The following is an 18,134-nucleotide window of genomic DNA, read 5'->3' as shown; positions in this document are numbered from 1 at the left end:
CTCGCTGGGAAAAGATAAAGTGGAACGGGAAGAAGGAACAGGTCAATGGTTGTCGTTGATCTTCTGCTTGGGCGATACGCATAGGCCGACATAGGGCTTTTGACGACCACGGTAGGAAGAAAAAACTAAATAGAACTTTTCGCCGAGGTTCGTTGCTGTACCCGATATCGATGGTAGAATCAGTGACTCCCGGCGACAACCATCCTCAATCACAGAGCTGTTCTCCCAACGGCGATGCTAAACTGAAGGTGCACTTTCTTAGCAAAAGAATGACAGGCAAAAGCCATTCGGCCCTACGCCGTATTAAAGATACCAGATAGACAAATCGTCCGAAGAGTGTAACACATGCACGCTGTAGCACAATAAGTTCCTTTATTCTAGTAGATTTGGACTACCATTATCGGACCTACCGGTCCTTCTCGCTTGTAGGGGGAATTTGTATCAAAAGCCACAACAGAAACAACTTGCCATTCTGCTGTCCTATATTGTCCTGACAGCCTTTGCTGTTACGATAGCTATTACAATAAGCTTAGCAAAAGAGACACCAAAATAAATAGAAGGAAAGTCTCGGTTGGGTTTTTCCAGTTCTCGAAACAGGCAAATGCGGCAGCGGCAGTAACAGATGGAACGCACGGTAAAAGCCTGAGCTTGTAGTCCGCAAAAACAAAGCAATACTTTATCCTATTCTAAGTTAATTTCTTTCTCTCTCCCTCCCTATATATTTTTGTCCTTTTCGTTCAATAGTTGTGAATGACGACAATGTTAGCCGAGTCTTACCTTGCCACTGGCTGAAGAATAAGCCGGTCTTGTCCTATCGCACATAACACTAGAGGGATCCCATATCGTACACTACCCCTGAAAAACCTTCACATGGACAGTCGACGTCAGCAGATAGGGGCGAGCAATGAAGAAGTACGGTTGGCCTACATCCGTGCCCTGAGGTGGCAACGTCTTTTAAACTCCAATCCACCACACCGCTGCCACTGCAAGCGCTTGCTCATGATCGCAGGCTCGCAGGATCGCGGGATCGAAGCAACGGAAGGAAATCTGAATTGTGCACGTAATGAAGCTAGTAATATCAGCTTCACATTTTTCGCGTAATGGCTTCGATGAACGTAACTTCGAGGCGTGGTTGGTTATTTTGATAGAAATAAGAAAACTGAAGTCTAAACTAATTTGATCTATATAATATATATACTTAGTACGGATAAGATATAGAGCCCAAATATTATCTATATAATTATTGTTATTATGAATTTTTTATTTGGCATTACTCTGATGTTTTATGCTTGGACAACTCGTTATAGATCACCAATTACACGGTCCCATAAAATATGCAAACGTATATATCGATATAGAAATACGCATCTATAAAGCGTTCGTTGTCGTTCAACAAAATAATGTATAGGCATATTTTCACCTACATATGCTTGCGTATGTTTTGAACTATTTCTACTCTACGTAATGTAAGAAATATACTAACGTGTCGAAACTATTCGCTCGTACATAAAGACCAACAAGCAAAACATATTATGTAGAGGTATATCCTCCTTATATCAAAATTGTAGGGATCAAGGTGCAGCTACACCGATCTTTGATAACGTCTGAAAAAATACATCTAAAAACTTAGTAATTTTATTACGAAACTGGCCATTCAAAGATTGACCTTTTTTAGAGTTGACACAACCTAACAATGTAAATTTAACTTTTCGATTCCAGTATTAGGGTCCTTTTAGTGAGCCTTCCGCTTCTACGTGGCGTAGAGTCTAATCCAATGTCCCGCTCGGTAATTTCTGACCTTCACGCGATTACACGCCCTGCAACGTTAAACTGGTTCTAATGCCTTGCTAGGAAGCTTCTAATCACGGATTTCAAATTTAAAGTGCAGCTAGCTAATACCTTGAGAGTCCTCCTGTGCCCCTGCACACCTCCTATTATCCAAGCGACTTCTGTATGCCGAACTCGGAACCCTGCTTAGTATTGTTTGCTGTATGTACGGTGACGACTTTGATATGTAAGTTAAGTGGTCGAGATCTTGGAAGCATTTGGTCAATATTTAAATACGCCCGTCACTCCTCGGACGATGGTCCTCTTTCTCCCACACCTTCTATTCTTTTTTTAGAAGCGGGTCTCATCCTGGCTTCTATTCTCTGATTCCTTGAGAGAAGTACGAGTAGTTGTAGCAGCGGTAGCAGTATGAGAAAAAAAATTGACAGAGTTGTCAAGCGTTTTCTTGCCCTCTCACTAGAAAACAGGCCTAGGCGCTTACTTGGTTTTAAGACAGCAAAAGAACAAGAAGAATTATCGGTTACAGCCCACTGAGTAGCTTGACCGGCTAAGATGGCCCAGGCCTGATTCTTTTGTACTCATCTCTTTTTCCGTTACCGTCTCAGAAATCAGCCCCGACCAAAGCTGTTCAACTCTACCATCCCGAAGCGCGTTTGCTTAAAAAGAAAAAGTCGATTCAACCAACCGTCCTTCCAAGCAGTCAAGTTAAGGGTTAAGGTTGTGTCCGATATGCTACGAGGGGCAGGGGTTTCCAGGAGATTACCTCGAAACCCATTTTAAGTTAGAGAATGGACACGCCTCAGCCGATGAGGTCGACATATCACTTGTGTGCCCGGTAGATCCTATGCCTGATTTCCTATATTAGCCAATCCGCAGCACACGCGTCCGTCCCAATCATCCTTTACCATCTTTTTACTTTTCTGGCCAAGGATCTGGTTTTTCCTCAGTGAATGACTTACAATGCTCCGTTGTGCTCTGTCATTTACCTTTCTGCTAGAAAGGAAATGATGCAGCCCGCTAACAACAGTTTTCCTCCTCAATTGCCAACGATATTTTTCCGCAGTTGACGCTGCGAAGTCCCCTACAACCGCACGGCCTCCAAAAAAACTTCTTAAATACGACGGTCTTGACGTATTTCAAGGCGATCCCAAAGCTTCGAAAGCAGTGAATAGCTAAACCCCATAATCATTTCCTTGCACGCTTGCGAACCGGACGTTTGTGTATCATATGTACAATGTAAAAGACTAACTTAGATGATTAAAAGTAGTTCACGATATACTAACAGAAGGTAGACCCCAATGCGTTGAGATGTCGAAATGAGGGAGAAATTGCCGCCCTTTGACTGTGCAAACTGAAATACGCAAAGCATGAGTGAATATACTTAGAATATCTGGATCTCTGCTTTATATGCGTTTCCCGCTATTAACGCTAACAGCGTTTGCCCAGAGAGCTTGACGCAGCTCTACAGAGGAGCGATCGCAGAGTGCAATCCCCAAAGCCTTATAGTGGAATGAAACATCTTATGCACGTGTGAAGCGTTAGGACCATATAAAACCAAACTTCTTACCCGGGTCGTTTTCATATAGTTATCTCGGCTAGGCTTGGCGAGCCGAACCGTTTAATATAATTAAGGCTACTACTTTCATACTAACATGGCCTTGGTACTTCTACTACCTCAACAATCAGCCTTGCAACCATTGCTCCTTAAGCTCCTGTGGTCGACATTGAAACGAATGTCAAGTCACTGGCAAAGATTCGCAGCGAAATAAAGAATGGTTGCAACGCATGCGTCAATAGCATACCCATACAAATAAACAGTGCGAAAAATGGAGAGACAAGTAGGGACTGGAAAGAAGGGGCAGGAAGAAGATAAAAATGTGGCTAAAAATTTTTCGTCGGGATCGTCGGCGCACTGCCCTGCCTTACGCTCTGTCGCCAGGCTTCCAAAGCCTTCTTCACATACGTCAGATCAGTAAGCCCCACTACTCGTCCTCTCGTCCGAGTGCCACGCGTGTTCAATGATTGCGACGTTCATTCGGCTTGCCCTACCCTAGTGTCCTTCGTGGCCCGCACGCCGTTGACACAGAGTAAATATTAATTTTTTTTAGACTTGGGTGCTAGCTGCCGTTGCTATTGCCAGTAGCAAAAACACGTACAAAGGACCTATCGGGTCCGCAGACTCCGTTATAGCCATAGCCGGGTTCACTGGCTTGCTCGAAGGACGTGATGTAGAACACGCTCAGCGAAATGAACAACGAAATGTCAAGAACTGCTCCAGCGCGCGTAGACTTTGACAGTCCCCCGTCGAAACTGTGAGTTCCGAAGCCTAAGTAAATAATCTATTTTGCGATACTCCACCCAGGCAAGTCGCTATCGCTCCGCATTGCCTAAGTATTAGCAGACATGATCCCGAAGGCGAGTAAAGTAGGCCTAGGATTCGTAACCTGAAAATGGGCGATGGGCGCGTTTCTCGAGCTCGTTCGTGTTTTTTGCTCGTCCACATGAGGGACTTATGCGCACGGAGAGCGCTGAAAGACAGCCAAGGTGCCTAGGAAGTAGGAGGGGTTTGGGAAGTTGGTTTAAGGAATGGATGGAACAGAGATCAAAAAGGTCAAAACCCTGCAGCGGTCGGCTTCGACTTGTCTTTATTGCATACAGTATCACATTGATCTAGGTAAACCGTTACGGTAGATATTATGCTACTAAGGTAATCTCTGATGTCTTTGTTGGATTCGCCAATCAGGCGTAGGTTGTCAGTTCTGAAGGACTGTCCATAGGGGCACGAAGAGAGGACTGGGGACGGTAGCAATTCAACTTAGACTCTTACTATTGCAGCTCTGGTGCAGCGGGTTAACAGAAGGGAGTCAAGTCCAACTTCCTTTGACTTGTATGTCGAGAAATGGAGTGATTGAAAGAGTGGGCGGCAGATCAGAAGTAGACAAATCGACTCGTAGAGGAGCAATGGTGGCAGGCGTTAAGCTGGAAATCAGCGCTGCGGTAACCGTACAAAGGGTGAATCAACATAAAAGGAAAAAGAATCAGGACAGGAACTAAGAAACTAGCTGGCTGATTGTAGACAATAGGAACGTGTTAACTTGTGGCCTAAAGCTAGCTTGAATCGCTAAAGACAAAGTTTTGGGGGCGAAATTATGAAAGGCGAGATAAGAAAAAAATAGAGTCGTATATTAAGAGAGTATGTCTTAATGAAGAAAGCAGCTTGCATTTTGGCTTCACTATTCGGCTGCTGTGGCCTTGATATAAGGCTGAATCTTCATAAGGCAATAATAGGACACGCGTGCCCGGGAAGGCCAGATGCTCTGACACGTTAGTGTTATAGTCGGTGTTACAATGTTGTTTCTTTAAATGCAAGTTGCTGCTAATGATAAGCCCACTTGGCTAGCAAACGTATGTTAGCATTGGACGCTGGATTTCGAGTAAACGAAGAATTCGGAATTGACGGTTGAATCAGGTCTCTCCTGTTATAAATATGATCACACCGGCTGCACACCTTTACTTGTCGTCATCGTTAGGATTGCTGGTCGCTTACCTCTGACGTATTTAGTGAAAACGTGAATTTTACGACGCCGAAAACGAACGATGAAGCTGCAGCCTATCGAATTAACGCGGCAGCCATTACTGCCAGCAACTGCATTAGTCTACGCAATCTCTAGAATAACTATCGCTTAGAGATTATCTTTCCAGTGTTGCTTGTTTCTCGGTTACTGAATTTCGATTGGTTTTTTACGTTGCAGGCGCTGTGGGGCAACTAATTGACCGTACAGTATTAGTGGTAGTAAACGTTTTGCACAACTCATCCCTTTACAAGCGATTAGACCCTATATAGTTTCCCGAAGCTAAAAATCAGGATGGACTTGACTTCCAGCTACCAGGAACATATCTATAGGAATAAATGCATGTCCTTTAGCCGCAAACCTGTCGTCATAAGAATAGGTATTAACTCATATTTAGAGCTTCATTTAAGGGTTAATTTTCAATGCTACCGTCACCATTCATCAGTAATCATTTACGGAAAGCTGTTAATGTTAAAGAAAAAAATATTAAAAGTTGTATCTACATTATGCGAAGATACACGTTGTTGCCGTGTTATTATTTGGTTTTACGCTGTTTTTATAGCTCATGTGTGTGTAGCTAACTGGCGACGGCCATGCGTATTCGTTACAGGATTTCGGTGTTATAAACAAAATAAGCCTTAAGCAGTGCTCAATGTTGGTGTTTGAAACGCCGTACCCTTCGCGTACTACCATGTCCTTAACTCAAGCTTAAAGCAAGATAACTTAAGCTTAAAATTCTCTATACGAAAGTAGGAGAAAGTGTACGATGCCGTGATATACAGCTAATAGTCCCAGCCAGTGTCGATGCTAATAAGGTACATATATTATTCCAGAGATAATGCTACCTATAAATGAGTCATAAGCTCGCGATTGAGTAAATTCATGAAAACATATGGCTATGAAATGATTCAAGCATCGTTTTTTACCGCTGACGCCGCTAACATCGACTGCCATTGGTTCCACGGCTTACGACAGACTCACCTACAAGGCGATTTTGCAAAGCATTTAGCTATTGACCTCCGTGAAGTGCTTCTCTGGCCACTGTTACAATTTTCGTCTCTGCCACGGCCAGTGTCGTCTCTGTAATGCCAGTGAATCTAGCAAAGGCGTCTCGGGGCTCAAAAGAACACGGACTTTTAATAGGAATAGGATGGGATGAAATAGCCCAGTTGGGTTCGGCTGGATCGCGAATTGAGGTTGGAACTACGGTAAGTACCAACTTAAGTTGGATGCCTGTCTAAGCGTTATTTTTATCGGTCTACTATTGCTGTTGGTCCGGAGAATATCGATCAGGGGATGATGTTCGTTTGACGGCTTACGTCTACGGCTCAAAGCCTGCATCGGGCTGGGTCAGGGTAACCGCCATCGACGAGTTTGAGCCGGACCCGGACAGCGGCAGAACAAGCGGTAGGCCACTCAGCTGTTTCGTCTGGGTAGCGGCAATGGTGAGGATAAGCGCGATGGCGGCAGGCGGTACCTAACATGACAAAGCAATGCAAGGAAATAAAAGAGCAAGTGGATCGAGATAGCGAAAGAGTTCAAAGAAAAAGGCAAAAGCAGCACACGTTTACTGTTAAAACGAAAATATAGGTCTACAGTTAGAGCAGATAAATGAAAAAGCTGTTGGCTTTCCAAAAACGAATGCGACCTTTCGATCATCCTATACACCGAATGCATTATAAATAGTTTAAAGCACATCAGCATATCTCAAATGTTGGTGCACGCGAGTCTGTCAAATGTTAGTTTTAAGGCACAAAATTAAGCTTCCGACGCTTAAAGTTGCTTCGCCTGCAATGGCTATCAAATATATTGCAAATGTCCGTATACGTTCCATGATTTTGTCTGATGTGTCAAAATAAAAGTCTGAGAATCAACGCCAAGCCCAACATCACAAGAAACTGTGTACCCCGTCACTGCCTTCCTTTTTTGTGCCGTTTACTGTAAACGCCGGCACGTTAATGACAGCAGCAACATATCGGCGTCAGTGTTTCCTTCCGCGACATTAAACAAGGGAAAAACGATAGAATAGTAGAAAAGAAACACAGTACCGTATAGCGGATAGAATAATGTAGGAATCGGTGATCGCGAGGACAAAAAGACCTAAGATTTCTGATAGTAGCCTCGAACAGCTTGCGCGGTCTGCGCGTGAGAGCGTGACCTTCACGTCCGCCCTCACCCGCTGGTTACTTATAAAAGAGTTCTTTGTCGACATTGTGGGATATGCATATATATTTAGTAGTCAGCCGTCGTGAGCACGGGTAGTTCTTTCCGGCATGCTTCCTAGAAACTTTGGATCTGTCCGGGACTTGTCTTTCTCCGTAGGGCCACGCCCCGGGTTCGCTGACTCGCGCAGTGCCAGCCATCTTTCGTGTTTGCCACGGCACCGTAATGAGAAGAATGTGCCCAGGCTTGTGATGCGTACCCTTGCCTGCGTGTGGACTACCATCCGCAAGAGCAGCAGCGACACTGCCATCGCGATCCCGGATGCGAGTGGAATCTTTGGTGAGTCAACGTTAGTGGAGCTTGCAGCAGTCGAAGCAGACAGCCCTTCAAACCTTACTCGTTCCGCGCTACACAGAAGCAACAGAAGTGGCACAAACGCACGAAGGAATAAAAGAAACGATCCAGTCAGATGAGGGTTGTGAGGCAGCATTACTCCATCCAAATCCACTTTTCTTGGTAAGACGAGGGCAATTCTGACGCTGGAAGAAGCCCAGCCGATAGTGGGAAGCAATGGCCCAAAGGGAGGTAGCAGCTTCCCAAGGGGCAAACAACGCCAGTCCAACTGGAGCATTTGAGTCGAAGAGCCAAGGGAGTGAAGCAATGAAAAATTAGTTTGGATTTAATGACATCACAAAGCCTGACTGGCCGAAAACATACGCTAAGTGTGGCGTTGCTGTGTTGTGGGTCATGCTACTACTATTACTGTTGACGCAGTGATAAAACAAACGGTGAAGTAATGGGTAGACTTCTCGGTGTTCATCGTTCAATTAGAAGGCAAAACTTTACTCGCAAATTTGCTGCTGACTGATCGGAACTCGTTTGGAAATTTTTCTCTCACTACAGACCGTAGAAAATGGCGACTTAAGAGAGGGGATACTATAAAGTGTTATGCTTGACAGCGACCTGCTTAATTTCATTGCGCATCTTAGTTGTAGAATTGCGGCATCGTATGACCGTAGAACATAAACAATGCTTCCAAGCGTTGCTTAAAAACAACGAAAAAAACATCAATGGAACTGTTCAACGACTTCATGAAGAAAGTATGCTCATGGTGTACTGATGTTTGGAAACGCGTCGTATGTAGTAAACTGGCGTTTGCTTTATTACTTCTGATTTAGGTAACTAGCCAAGCTTCGATTTGTTGATAACTCTTCGCGAAGATCGCTCCTAGACTACTTGTACATCAGTAGATGACCATACATGTTTGCAGCCTATGTGGGCGCAATTATAGTCATCGCAGACCTTCACTATGTAGCTAACGTAGTTGCTTGCTAATCTTAGGAACACGTTATGGTCTGGGTTCGAACCCGGACATAAACAGGCAGACAATTCGTTTCGTGCTTAAAGCCAGCCAGCCGTTATGTTTCTGTCTAATCGAACGGTTAACAGTGATACCGGACGTAAAACTCGAATATAGAGGTCTTCACTATGTATAACATAAAAAGAAATATCTGTTACCTCGCGGAAAAAAGCATCTTGGTAGTAGGTACAAGTTTAAGCTAATCCTTTTATGCTCTTTTGCCGAAAACAATGAATTCGAAGAATCAAGCTTTGATAGAGAACTACAGGATAAATAGGAGGCCTAAGAAATACTAAGAGACCAGTGCCATAAAACTTTTCCTAGATCCCATTGTACCTCTATGGGAGGAGGTTCGCTCTTTCTAAACGACCATTACATTGTTGTTCTCTTTTCGTTGTATCTCGAATAGCCTCATGACTCGGTATTAGGCCACGCCTTCAACGATTAGACAAATAAAGACGAGGCATTACAACACAGAAAGGAAAAGCAGTATGGCCGCCGACGGATGTCCTCGTCGTAATTGCAAAAAAGCGCCGTGCAGAAGGGCATTTGCCCGTTGCCTTTTGCATCCTCCTTCTGTGGAAATTTCGTCCTTCAGAAATGGGTAGCTGAGATAGCGAAATAGAGCTATACGGGAAAAGGGTCTACTACGAAACATTTTGCCACAGTCCATGCTATTACTACGTAGCCTTTCATGATCGTGCGACAACTTACCTGCCACAGCGAGCGTTGTCGCACTTGAAAATCCGCCCAGAATTAGGAGACACTGCATAGCATCGCATAAGGTTCACTCGAGTATAGGGCACCGGTAGTGTAGTTGACATGAGCCGGACTTTCCTCTAGCCCAGCGTTGTACAAATATAGAAGGGACTCTAAAAACCATTACCGGATAAGACTTAGGAGAGGAGGGAGCATGAGTGCAAAACTCGACGGGGCAAAACGGGAATGACTCTGCGGGGATAAAATTGAGAGGCGCGCCGGTACAATATGAGGCTTTCATAAGAGCCTACATCAGTCTAGCTACACAGAATAAGCTGCCATATCGAGTTCTTACCGTTCCGACGAGGTCGGGGCCGTTCCTTTACTGAAAATTTAGAGCTTGGTCGCCGACAAACATACTGGCGTATGCGTGTGTAGCCAGAACACGACCATCAGTCTGATCTGTCTGAGAAGCCTGAGACTCTGACGATCCGCCACTATGTAGTTCATACATACATACATGCATGCATAGTGCCCGCATTCAATCATCGGGCATGGGGGGTAAGTGCAGTGAAGTGTCGTGTCGGAGTTCAGGCAGGGCGCTTGCGCCATCGTACGGAGAGAAGCCATGAAATATCGAAAGTCAATCGAGTTTTCTGGACGCCCGCGTTGCTTTCGCGTCCCTTACTTCAATAGGCAAAAACGATGTCGGAAGCGATAAACACATCGAAGGCTAATTTTGCACCAAGGGTTGGTCTCCGGCCTCGTGGATAACGCATAAATAAAAGATACCGAATAGGAGCAAGGTGCCAAATCTAAGGGTAACAGAAGAAAAATTAAATAATTTTTAACAGGGAAAGGGTGTTATACTCGTGAAACACCGTAAAATAGCTGGCGTACCGTACAGCCGTACGGTAAACCATGTACGGTTTCACCGTACGTAAAAATTATAGTTTTTGGTTTGTATATATGATATTCTCAATTACTACAGGCAGAGGTGGATATTTGATTGTAAACTAGTTGCCAAAATGATTCTTGTCAATTCGCTCGATAGTTGAGTTTGTAGTTATGCGAGCGGTGATTATCGAAGTGGATAAATAGATAACCATTTCAGACGTCAAAAACAGCCGTCAAACACAGCTTAAGTCGCAATTACAACCCAGTAAATTCATCCATTACGAGACAAAGTCCGTCAATTATTGCCCCCCTTACTATATGTTTCCATATTTGGTATGGAAATAAATACGTTACTACTCCACCACCACAGATATGAGAAACCATTTGGGAGTAGTGGGAGTAATCGGAGAATTACTTATTGCCATGTGATGTAAAAACTGAATCTGAAGAAATATGGTTTTAAGGAGCAATGCGTCAATGTCAATTGATCTACTACTCCCAAAGGTGGTCGACCCTATGCTAGGGGCTAATTGTCCTGTGGGCAACTACAGCGTTGCTGTGAAACTCTTATAATTTAGATTGACCAACTCAATATTAAATCAATTCAGTGTTAAAAGCCACTGTGTAGCTTAATGTATAAAAGCAGGATTCGTTTGTAGCGGTGACACGTCCATGAGCTGCTTCACTGTGGCGCCAGACTGGATGTCCTGCCCCTGGTAGAGCTACTCGAATTGCGTGGCTTAGTTAGATGAACCATTAATTTTCATTATCCACAAATGGGCTAACCCGTATGTTATTCATCGTGTCTGTGTCTGTGTGTGTGTGTGCGCATATGTAACTTACAGGGAATGGCGAGGAATTGCCGCAAAAGTCAGCGACGCAAGGGGACAATGTTATTTTAGACTGCCCTTTCGAGTATCCAGACGGTACACCAGTGCCGTACCTCGTCCAGTGGCATAAGAAGGACCACAAAATACCCATCTATATTTGGTAAGTCATCGAAGGAAAGAATCCAATCACCTTTATAGTTTCGGTCGTATTTTGTTGCCCGAGCCCCCGCATCTTTCTGCTACTTTCCATTAACTAATAGCTTTTAGTGGAAAGAAGTGAATTATCCTTTTCGAACATATTGGATTATCAGTGCTTGTTTCCGGCATATCTACATACACTCGGAAGTATCTATGTTGACAAAAAGCGAGACACACCTAGACAGTTCCTTCGCTCTATAGCAACCGACAGTGATATAAGGGACTGCTCGTATTTTTAATTGCTTGTGCCAGAAAAGTATAACATGCGTTGTCTCTAACTAAATAGGTGCAGTTGGAAAAGACTGCGAAATACGCACCATATTCGTTTTTGCGGAAAACTGTTTTTTTTCTATGGTAAAGCAAACTTGATAGACATCCACTAAAAAAGCTGGATCGGGAATCTCTTTTCTACGAGTAGCGTCTTCATCTTTCTACTTCGCTTAGTTCTTTTTTTAAGTGGGCGAAGTCTACTCCCAAACAGCTCGAGCATCTCAGTTCCGTCTGCACTTTCTACTAAGAGCACTAATTTAGAAATAGTCACTTCACACAGCTAAATCTATCCAGTTTGGCTTAATTTGCTTTTACTTGGAGCTGGATTCAGCCTCGATCGCGTGCAGTTCAATCAGCCAATACTTTCCACCCGCTGACGAAATGTCCTGTTGGGATCCGTTACCACCAATGGGATCGCGTAAAGGAGACGGTCGAAAGACGGTGTCTGACACCGACGCAAACGTTACGAACCACAACTTAGAATCAGCGCTTTCCCTCTGCTTTTTTTTGTCCTTACTTACACGTCCCGGCCACTTCTAGCGGGACGAATACACGCGTATACAGACAGAAGCGCTCAACAGCACCCAACTCTGCGAGTTTGTTCGTTTGGCCAGCCCACTTCTATTGGCCCTTTCGTCGACGCCTTCCGAGCTAGATGTACGTAAACCAACGTGATGGTCCCGACTTCAGAGTTTCTACTCCGGACAGAAGGCAGGAAAGGCGAAGAGCAGTTTGGACCCCGTTTGGATCCAACCGCCGCATATGAGCAACTCGATGTGGCATCTAGATAGAGCGCAACCTCGACGGAAGCCAACTGCTTCACCAAAGCATAGGATCTCTTTTCCTTCAGGAGATACCATTGCTTTTTCGTGAGGCTTACACATGCGGTTCTGTTTCAACCTTGAAACCGAACGGCATGTGCCAAGCCGAATTTGCCAAGAGACAGCCAGAGCTATCAAGCGCGTAGGGTGCTGTACCGGTTTAGGATCTTGCTGCAGATGGAGCGGAAGTACAATAGTGATAGCGAACGAGCTGACTGGTTTCTTTCGCTAGCCAGATGAAAGAACTGAATATCGTCACCACATAGAAAACCGCCCCACTATGCCTCTGCATAAGTAGCAAGACGAACGCGAAGAAAACAGAAACAGGAAGCTTTCGAGAGCAGAAATATGGTAGTATGGTGACGGAGAGTTTTGTGGAACATTCGGCAGGCAACGGCCACGCTGGCATAAAGCAGTGACGACGACGTGACTGCGTACGAGGATGACCGAACAGTTGAACCAAAGCAACGAATCTAAGAAGAAGCAGAGTCGGCAGTGAAGTAGAGAGAAAGCAATGGGCAGCAGGGGAAGCGTGAAGTGCAAGATGATGACGACGAAGGACGAGGAGTTAGGGACGAAATGGCTAGCAGCAAGAGAGGAGGTGTATATGGTGTAATTAGCGACATATTTTTTCTTTATTTTTCCATATTCTCTTTGAATATTCGCAATTCTCTTCCGTTTTCTTCATCACAGGCCTCTTTGTTCTTTCTCTGAATTTTCCAAGCGCTAGGGCCCGCCTTTTCGTAATTTTCTGCCTGCTTCACAGCGTTCACATGGTGGTTGACTGCTGTTCTTGTCAACACTGGATACAGTTTCTATCGTCCACGGCTCTTGATGAGGTGGAGCTCAAAAATGGGTGATCTGATGAGCACTGGACTCAACACGAATCCTCTAGATCACGAATTGGTACACTGGAGTAAAGTGGGCCTTTTTGCACTTTATCTTTTGACGGCGAAAGTGAGACAGGAGACTCTGACAGGCACATAGAGACTGAGCAGGCGGCCTAAACCGCGCAGGGCGTACGGCGCTTCACTGAGATAGTGATGAGAGACAAAGGGGGAATGGAGACCGATAAAGATAGAAAGTCTGTATGGCGTTGGAGTCCTCCTGGTTGGTCCGTTCACCAGAATATGTTTCGGGACTGCAATGGCTATCTGGATAGCTGGTGGTATGGCATGTCATCTTTGGTATTTTTATGGATAGTCTTTTTTCTTCTACTTGATGAATAGATGTTCGATCTCTTTGTCTTTCTCCTTCCGCTCTCTCGTTGGCGTGACCACAAACTCCCCCATTTGTCTGCATTCGCAAACGTTTTTGCATTACAATTTTCGGAAACTTAAGCACTACGACACAGTCGCAAGCTTCCCTTGCAGCGGCGGCTGTAGCAGCAGCAACGTCTGCCGCCGTACCAAATCAGATCTTGACTCGATACGTCCCGGGCCACTAAAGTCCTAATACAGGGCACAAAGATCACCGCCACGTTGTGTCGGAAATAGTAACAGTTATAATGTTGGCCCAAACACTGCAGGGTACAGTTGAGCCATTTCGACAATTTCCGTAAATTGGATGTGCTCATGCATGTGCCCCTAGCCAATTTCTCCAGGGGCCAGTGAACGAGCTGGCATTGTCAGTTATCGAAAGCGGAAAAATTTCCAGACGAACATAGCAGTAGAAGCCAGACAAAATCGACAAAGGGCAGTCGACGACACGTGTGGACGAAACAAAGAAGAGCTTGGGTAGACATCTAAGTGTATTGTGTTTGCAGATGTGCATTATGTATATGCTATGTTCTAGTACAGGCGAGTGCGGATGCGTAAAACGATATTAAAAACACTCTACGGGAGTTCTACCGCTCTGCCGCTGCTACCATTGCCATGGCTTATTATTGTTATGATTATTATTATAGTAGGCGGGAGCATTCTTCACACCCGGAGGAAATTGAAATGAGGTGCGGCGCAGCTTATCTGTTGGGAAACCAAGTTATGCTGTTAGCATAACCCTGGCTGGCTACAAGGAGTTAACCCGTGCCGCCTTTCTACCAGCTTCTTGTTATGGATATGCGACTGGCTAACAGAGCAATGCTGCAAACGCGTCGGTAAAGTGGGAGTAGGTGCTTTGACGTTAGTTGGACCGCTCGTTGCTGCCACACCACCGGAAAAAAAAAACCCTGTAAGCAGCATTCAGAAGTCTGAGGAGTAGTACTATGAGTGAACAGAAATGAAGCAAAGCGTGCATAGCTTTCAGCCCCGTCAAGCCTTTAGCCTCTCTAAGGATCTTTCAGGATACAGGGCGAGCTGGGTGCGTTGAAGGAGCAAACGGGATTCATCTCGAAGAAGCACAGCGAAAGAAGTAGCACAGCAGAGGTAGCTCGATCATGCGTGCAGAATAAAACGGTCCATATCAGCAACTTCTCCGCGTGCCTATTAGGCTCCGATGTGGATGGTGGGATTCAACGGAATGCAAAAGGGAAAAGCGATATAAGAACCTATGTTGTACAAAACCCCACATGGCATTAAAAGTCCCACAGGTATGGAGCCGAGGGGCACGGGCCTGTGTGGACTTTGCCAGGTAGCATTGAATTGATAGGCAAAATATTTGTAACTCCTTCAATTCCATCGACGCTATTCCCGAATGAGGCAGTTATGCAGATACAATTAAGAACTGAGCGTTTAGTGAATACTGATACTGCAAGCTTCCTCCCTCGCCACTAAACATTTGTGGAACCAGGAATGGTTCCATGAAGATTTAGTTCGCCGTGATGTCTATGCTGCACTTGTCCGCACCATATTTCTATTCGGAGGTAACTCAATTGTTCGGTAGTCGTCGAAGATTTTATAAAACCAGTATTAAAAGATCACTCGCCCTTAAGACGACCTTAAAACTGAGTTTTTGTGTACACGTACCAATGTTTGCTTGTCTATTAGCAAGGTGTATATGATTGACTATACCGTCTATTTGCTTTACCTACTAACTTTCGATGTGCGTATTCTGGACATTTCTGTAATTGCTTCTGAATACTGGTCGGCGCAGGGTTTCTATGCCCGTAGGTGTCAAGGCATCGATCTCTCCTTCTCCCTAAAGTTACTAGCTGTAGTGTATCATCGCGAATTTCTGCGTTATCGTAGTTCAAAACCGCTTTTCTTTCATAAATTCTCATAAACAGAAAGAGAAAACGGGACAGTGTCAAGATGCCCTTTGATCGTTCTTCCCCAGGGAAAACGACCCTGTCAACGACTCGTCGACTGTATGTCGTCATTGACTGTTGGCTGCTGCACCATAAGCAAGGGTCAGTAACAGGACGGAGACTGGGCCTGCTACGCGAGCAGAAAAGCTAGAGCTGTGTGTCCCTTTTCTTAGGTTGCCTAGTTGGAAATCGATTGCGTGTATTTCTGTGCCCTTCCCAGCCAGAGTCATCACCGCCGCCGGGAGCATCGCCACAGCTATCTTTGCTGCTACGGGTGCCGTGACAGAATTGCCGGTCCGTGCATTCTGACAGAATTCTCTCAGGATTCAGGCCGAGGCTAGAGCTGAGGTAAAAGCCGAGCGCGAAACGCAGCACGAGACAAGGACCTTTGTCCGGGGCGTGAAGAAAAATGCGCGTCTCAAGTCCCATACATAGATCCACTGCGATATAGAGGAGGACAACATGATTTTTATGTGCATTCTGTAGCCGGTCGTGGTGTGCCATCTTACTATCCTGCTCCTGAACTCCATTCTCTTAGTCCATTCAGCAGCCTGAAATCGTGCTCACAGCTTTGCTTTACGCCCCGCAATAGCGGTTCGGTAGTAACGCACGAGAGTCTCAACATAATCAACGGTGTCTACTTCTTGTCATTGTTGCGTTTCCGGTCTTATATGTATCAACATCCCCCGATCAAGTCAGTCTTGTGGATCTGGCAATCCCCTCTGCGCCGTCTGGCAGCCAGCCGTTCCCCTAACGGTCATGTCAGTCACAGACGACGGCTATAGTAGCGATAACAATCGCATCGATGCCAGTGAGTTTATACATACGATCCACAATGTATAATAACTATTATATAAAGTTTGATTCTATTGTAAAAGGAGCCTTTTTAGTTGTCGTTGAACACGTAAATTAAATGTATATAGCATCTCAAATAGGGCGTTTGGGGATGGGGATTTGAAAAGGGTGTAGTAAATAAAGCGGATTTACTCAAAAATAATCAACTTTTAGGTTGTATAGAGATAGGCGAACCGACAGATGTAGCAGCCGAACCGAAATACAGACATCAATAATTAAGACGTTTTAAAGATTACTCCTGTTGTTGGTGTTCAAGAATCACCTCATGCGGATTCCATCCACAACCGTGTTTACCTTATCGTTTCCTTAATGATAATTCGTGAATTGTTCGTGCCAGAAGCTTGACTTGTTTTTGATCATACAACGTTCGTGAAGTATCCACAATCGAAGGCTATCAAGTAGATGATGCACGCACGCACCGATTAGAGCTTGAGCTCTCTCATAAAACGTGGTCATATATGACTGTCATGAAGTTATAAACATGATCTTGAACGCAAATGAATAGTAATAGAAGTAAGCATACACAATATCTGTCTGATATGTGTATTACAAATGGACATCTACCCTCAGGTGATTTCAAAACAAACTAAAGCGATGAGTGTGCTAAAGCTGCAGCATGTCATTAATGGAAAACTATATTTTAAAATAGGCTGTAAAAATAAATAGGGCTTCGATTGATCTTACGCGAAAGATCGACTCTTGTGTGGTGCAGCTTTAATGCTTCTAATGTCGCGGAAAATACACACTAATTGAGCTTGCATCTTATCTTAGTACTCTGAAACCCTAATTATTAAAAGCTCAAAATGTTTTGCAGTGTTTTCTGCTGTGGTCCTAATGCCTCTGGTTCTGATCAGTGAATCGTTACCAACATTTACAGAGCTACGATTGCCATAATTTTAATCTCTAGAATCGAATAAACTGGACTCTACTTCGCCTACCTTCATTTCATAGCTCTCACTATATCGGAAAATTCAGGCGTCTAAAGCTACGGCTGTACATCTAACACTTACTCATGTAACGTAAGTTTAGCCCTAACCACTTGTGCGACACCTCCGTTTTACGAAACTTTATCGAGACCTAAACAAATACAGGTTGTCCAGTGCACAAATTATGCATCTGTCTGTAATACACTACCTATATTCACCGCGCGAATTTGTTGTTGCCGCTTAGTGCTGACATACCTAGCGTACCTGGTCTTTCTGCTATGTTTGATGACCACTTTCTGACAGACAGCACGCAGCGAAAGCAGCGCCACCAGATTCACTAATCTGGTGGGGTTGCTTTCGCATAAATGGTGTCTGTTCGTCGTCCCAGATGCCAATTATCAGTCTTCATTAGAACAACCACGAACTGATTATTACCAGGCTTCCTGAGCTTCTCTTCCATCTCTCCTTCGTCTGTCATAATTAACTTGACGACTCAAGCGAAATAGCATTTAGTAAACATCAGTTAGACGAGCCTTGTATCACTTCTTTGCCAGCTTCGTATGTAAGCCGC

The 18,134-nt window shown here is 44.6% G+C and overlaps 1 protein-coding gene across 1 annotated transcript in view; it reads left to right on the top strand.

Moving 5' to 3' along the window:
- LOC111267488 (protein turtle) overlaps positions 1-18,134 on the top strand; it is a 107,768-nt gene that overhangs the window by 43,288 nt on the left and 46,346 nt on the right. Inside the window, exon 2 of the mRNA XM_022845766.2 lies at positions 11,325-11,469. Within this exon, the coding sequence (XP_022701501.1) occupies positions 11,325-11,469 (145 nt within the window). The remainder of the gene's footprint in view (positions 1-11,324; positions 11,470-18,134) is intronic.

The sequence above is a fragment of the Varroa jacobsoni genome, unplaced genomic scaffold (genome assembly GCF_002532875.2).
Source record: "Varroa jacobsoni isolate VJ856 unplaced genomic scaffold, vjacob_1.0 scaffold_1193, whole genome shotgun sequence".
Lineage (NCBI taxonomy): Eukaryota > Metazoa > Arthropoda > Arachnida > Mesostigmata > Varroidae > Varroa > Varroa jacobsoni.
This window is presented reverse-complemented; position numbering and strand designations above follow the sequence as displayed.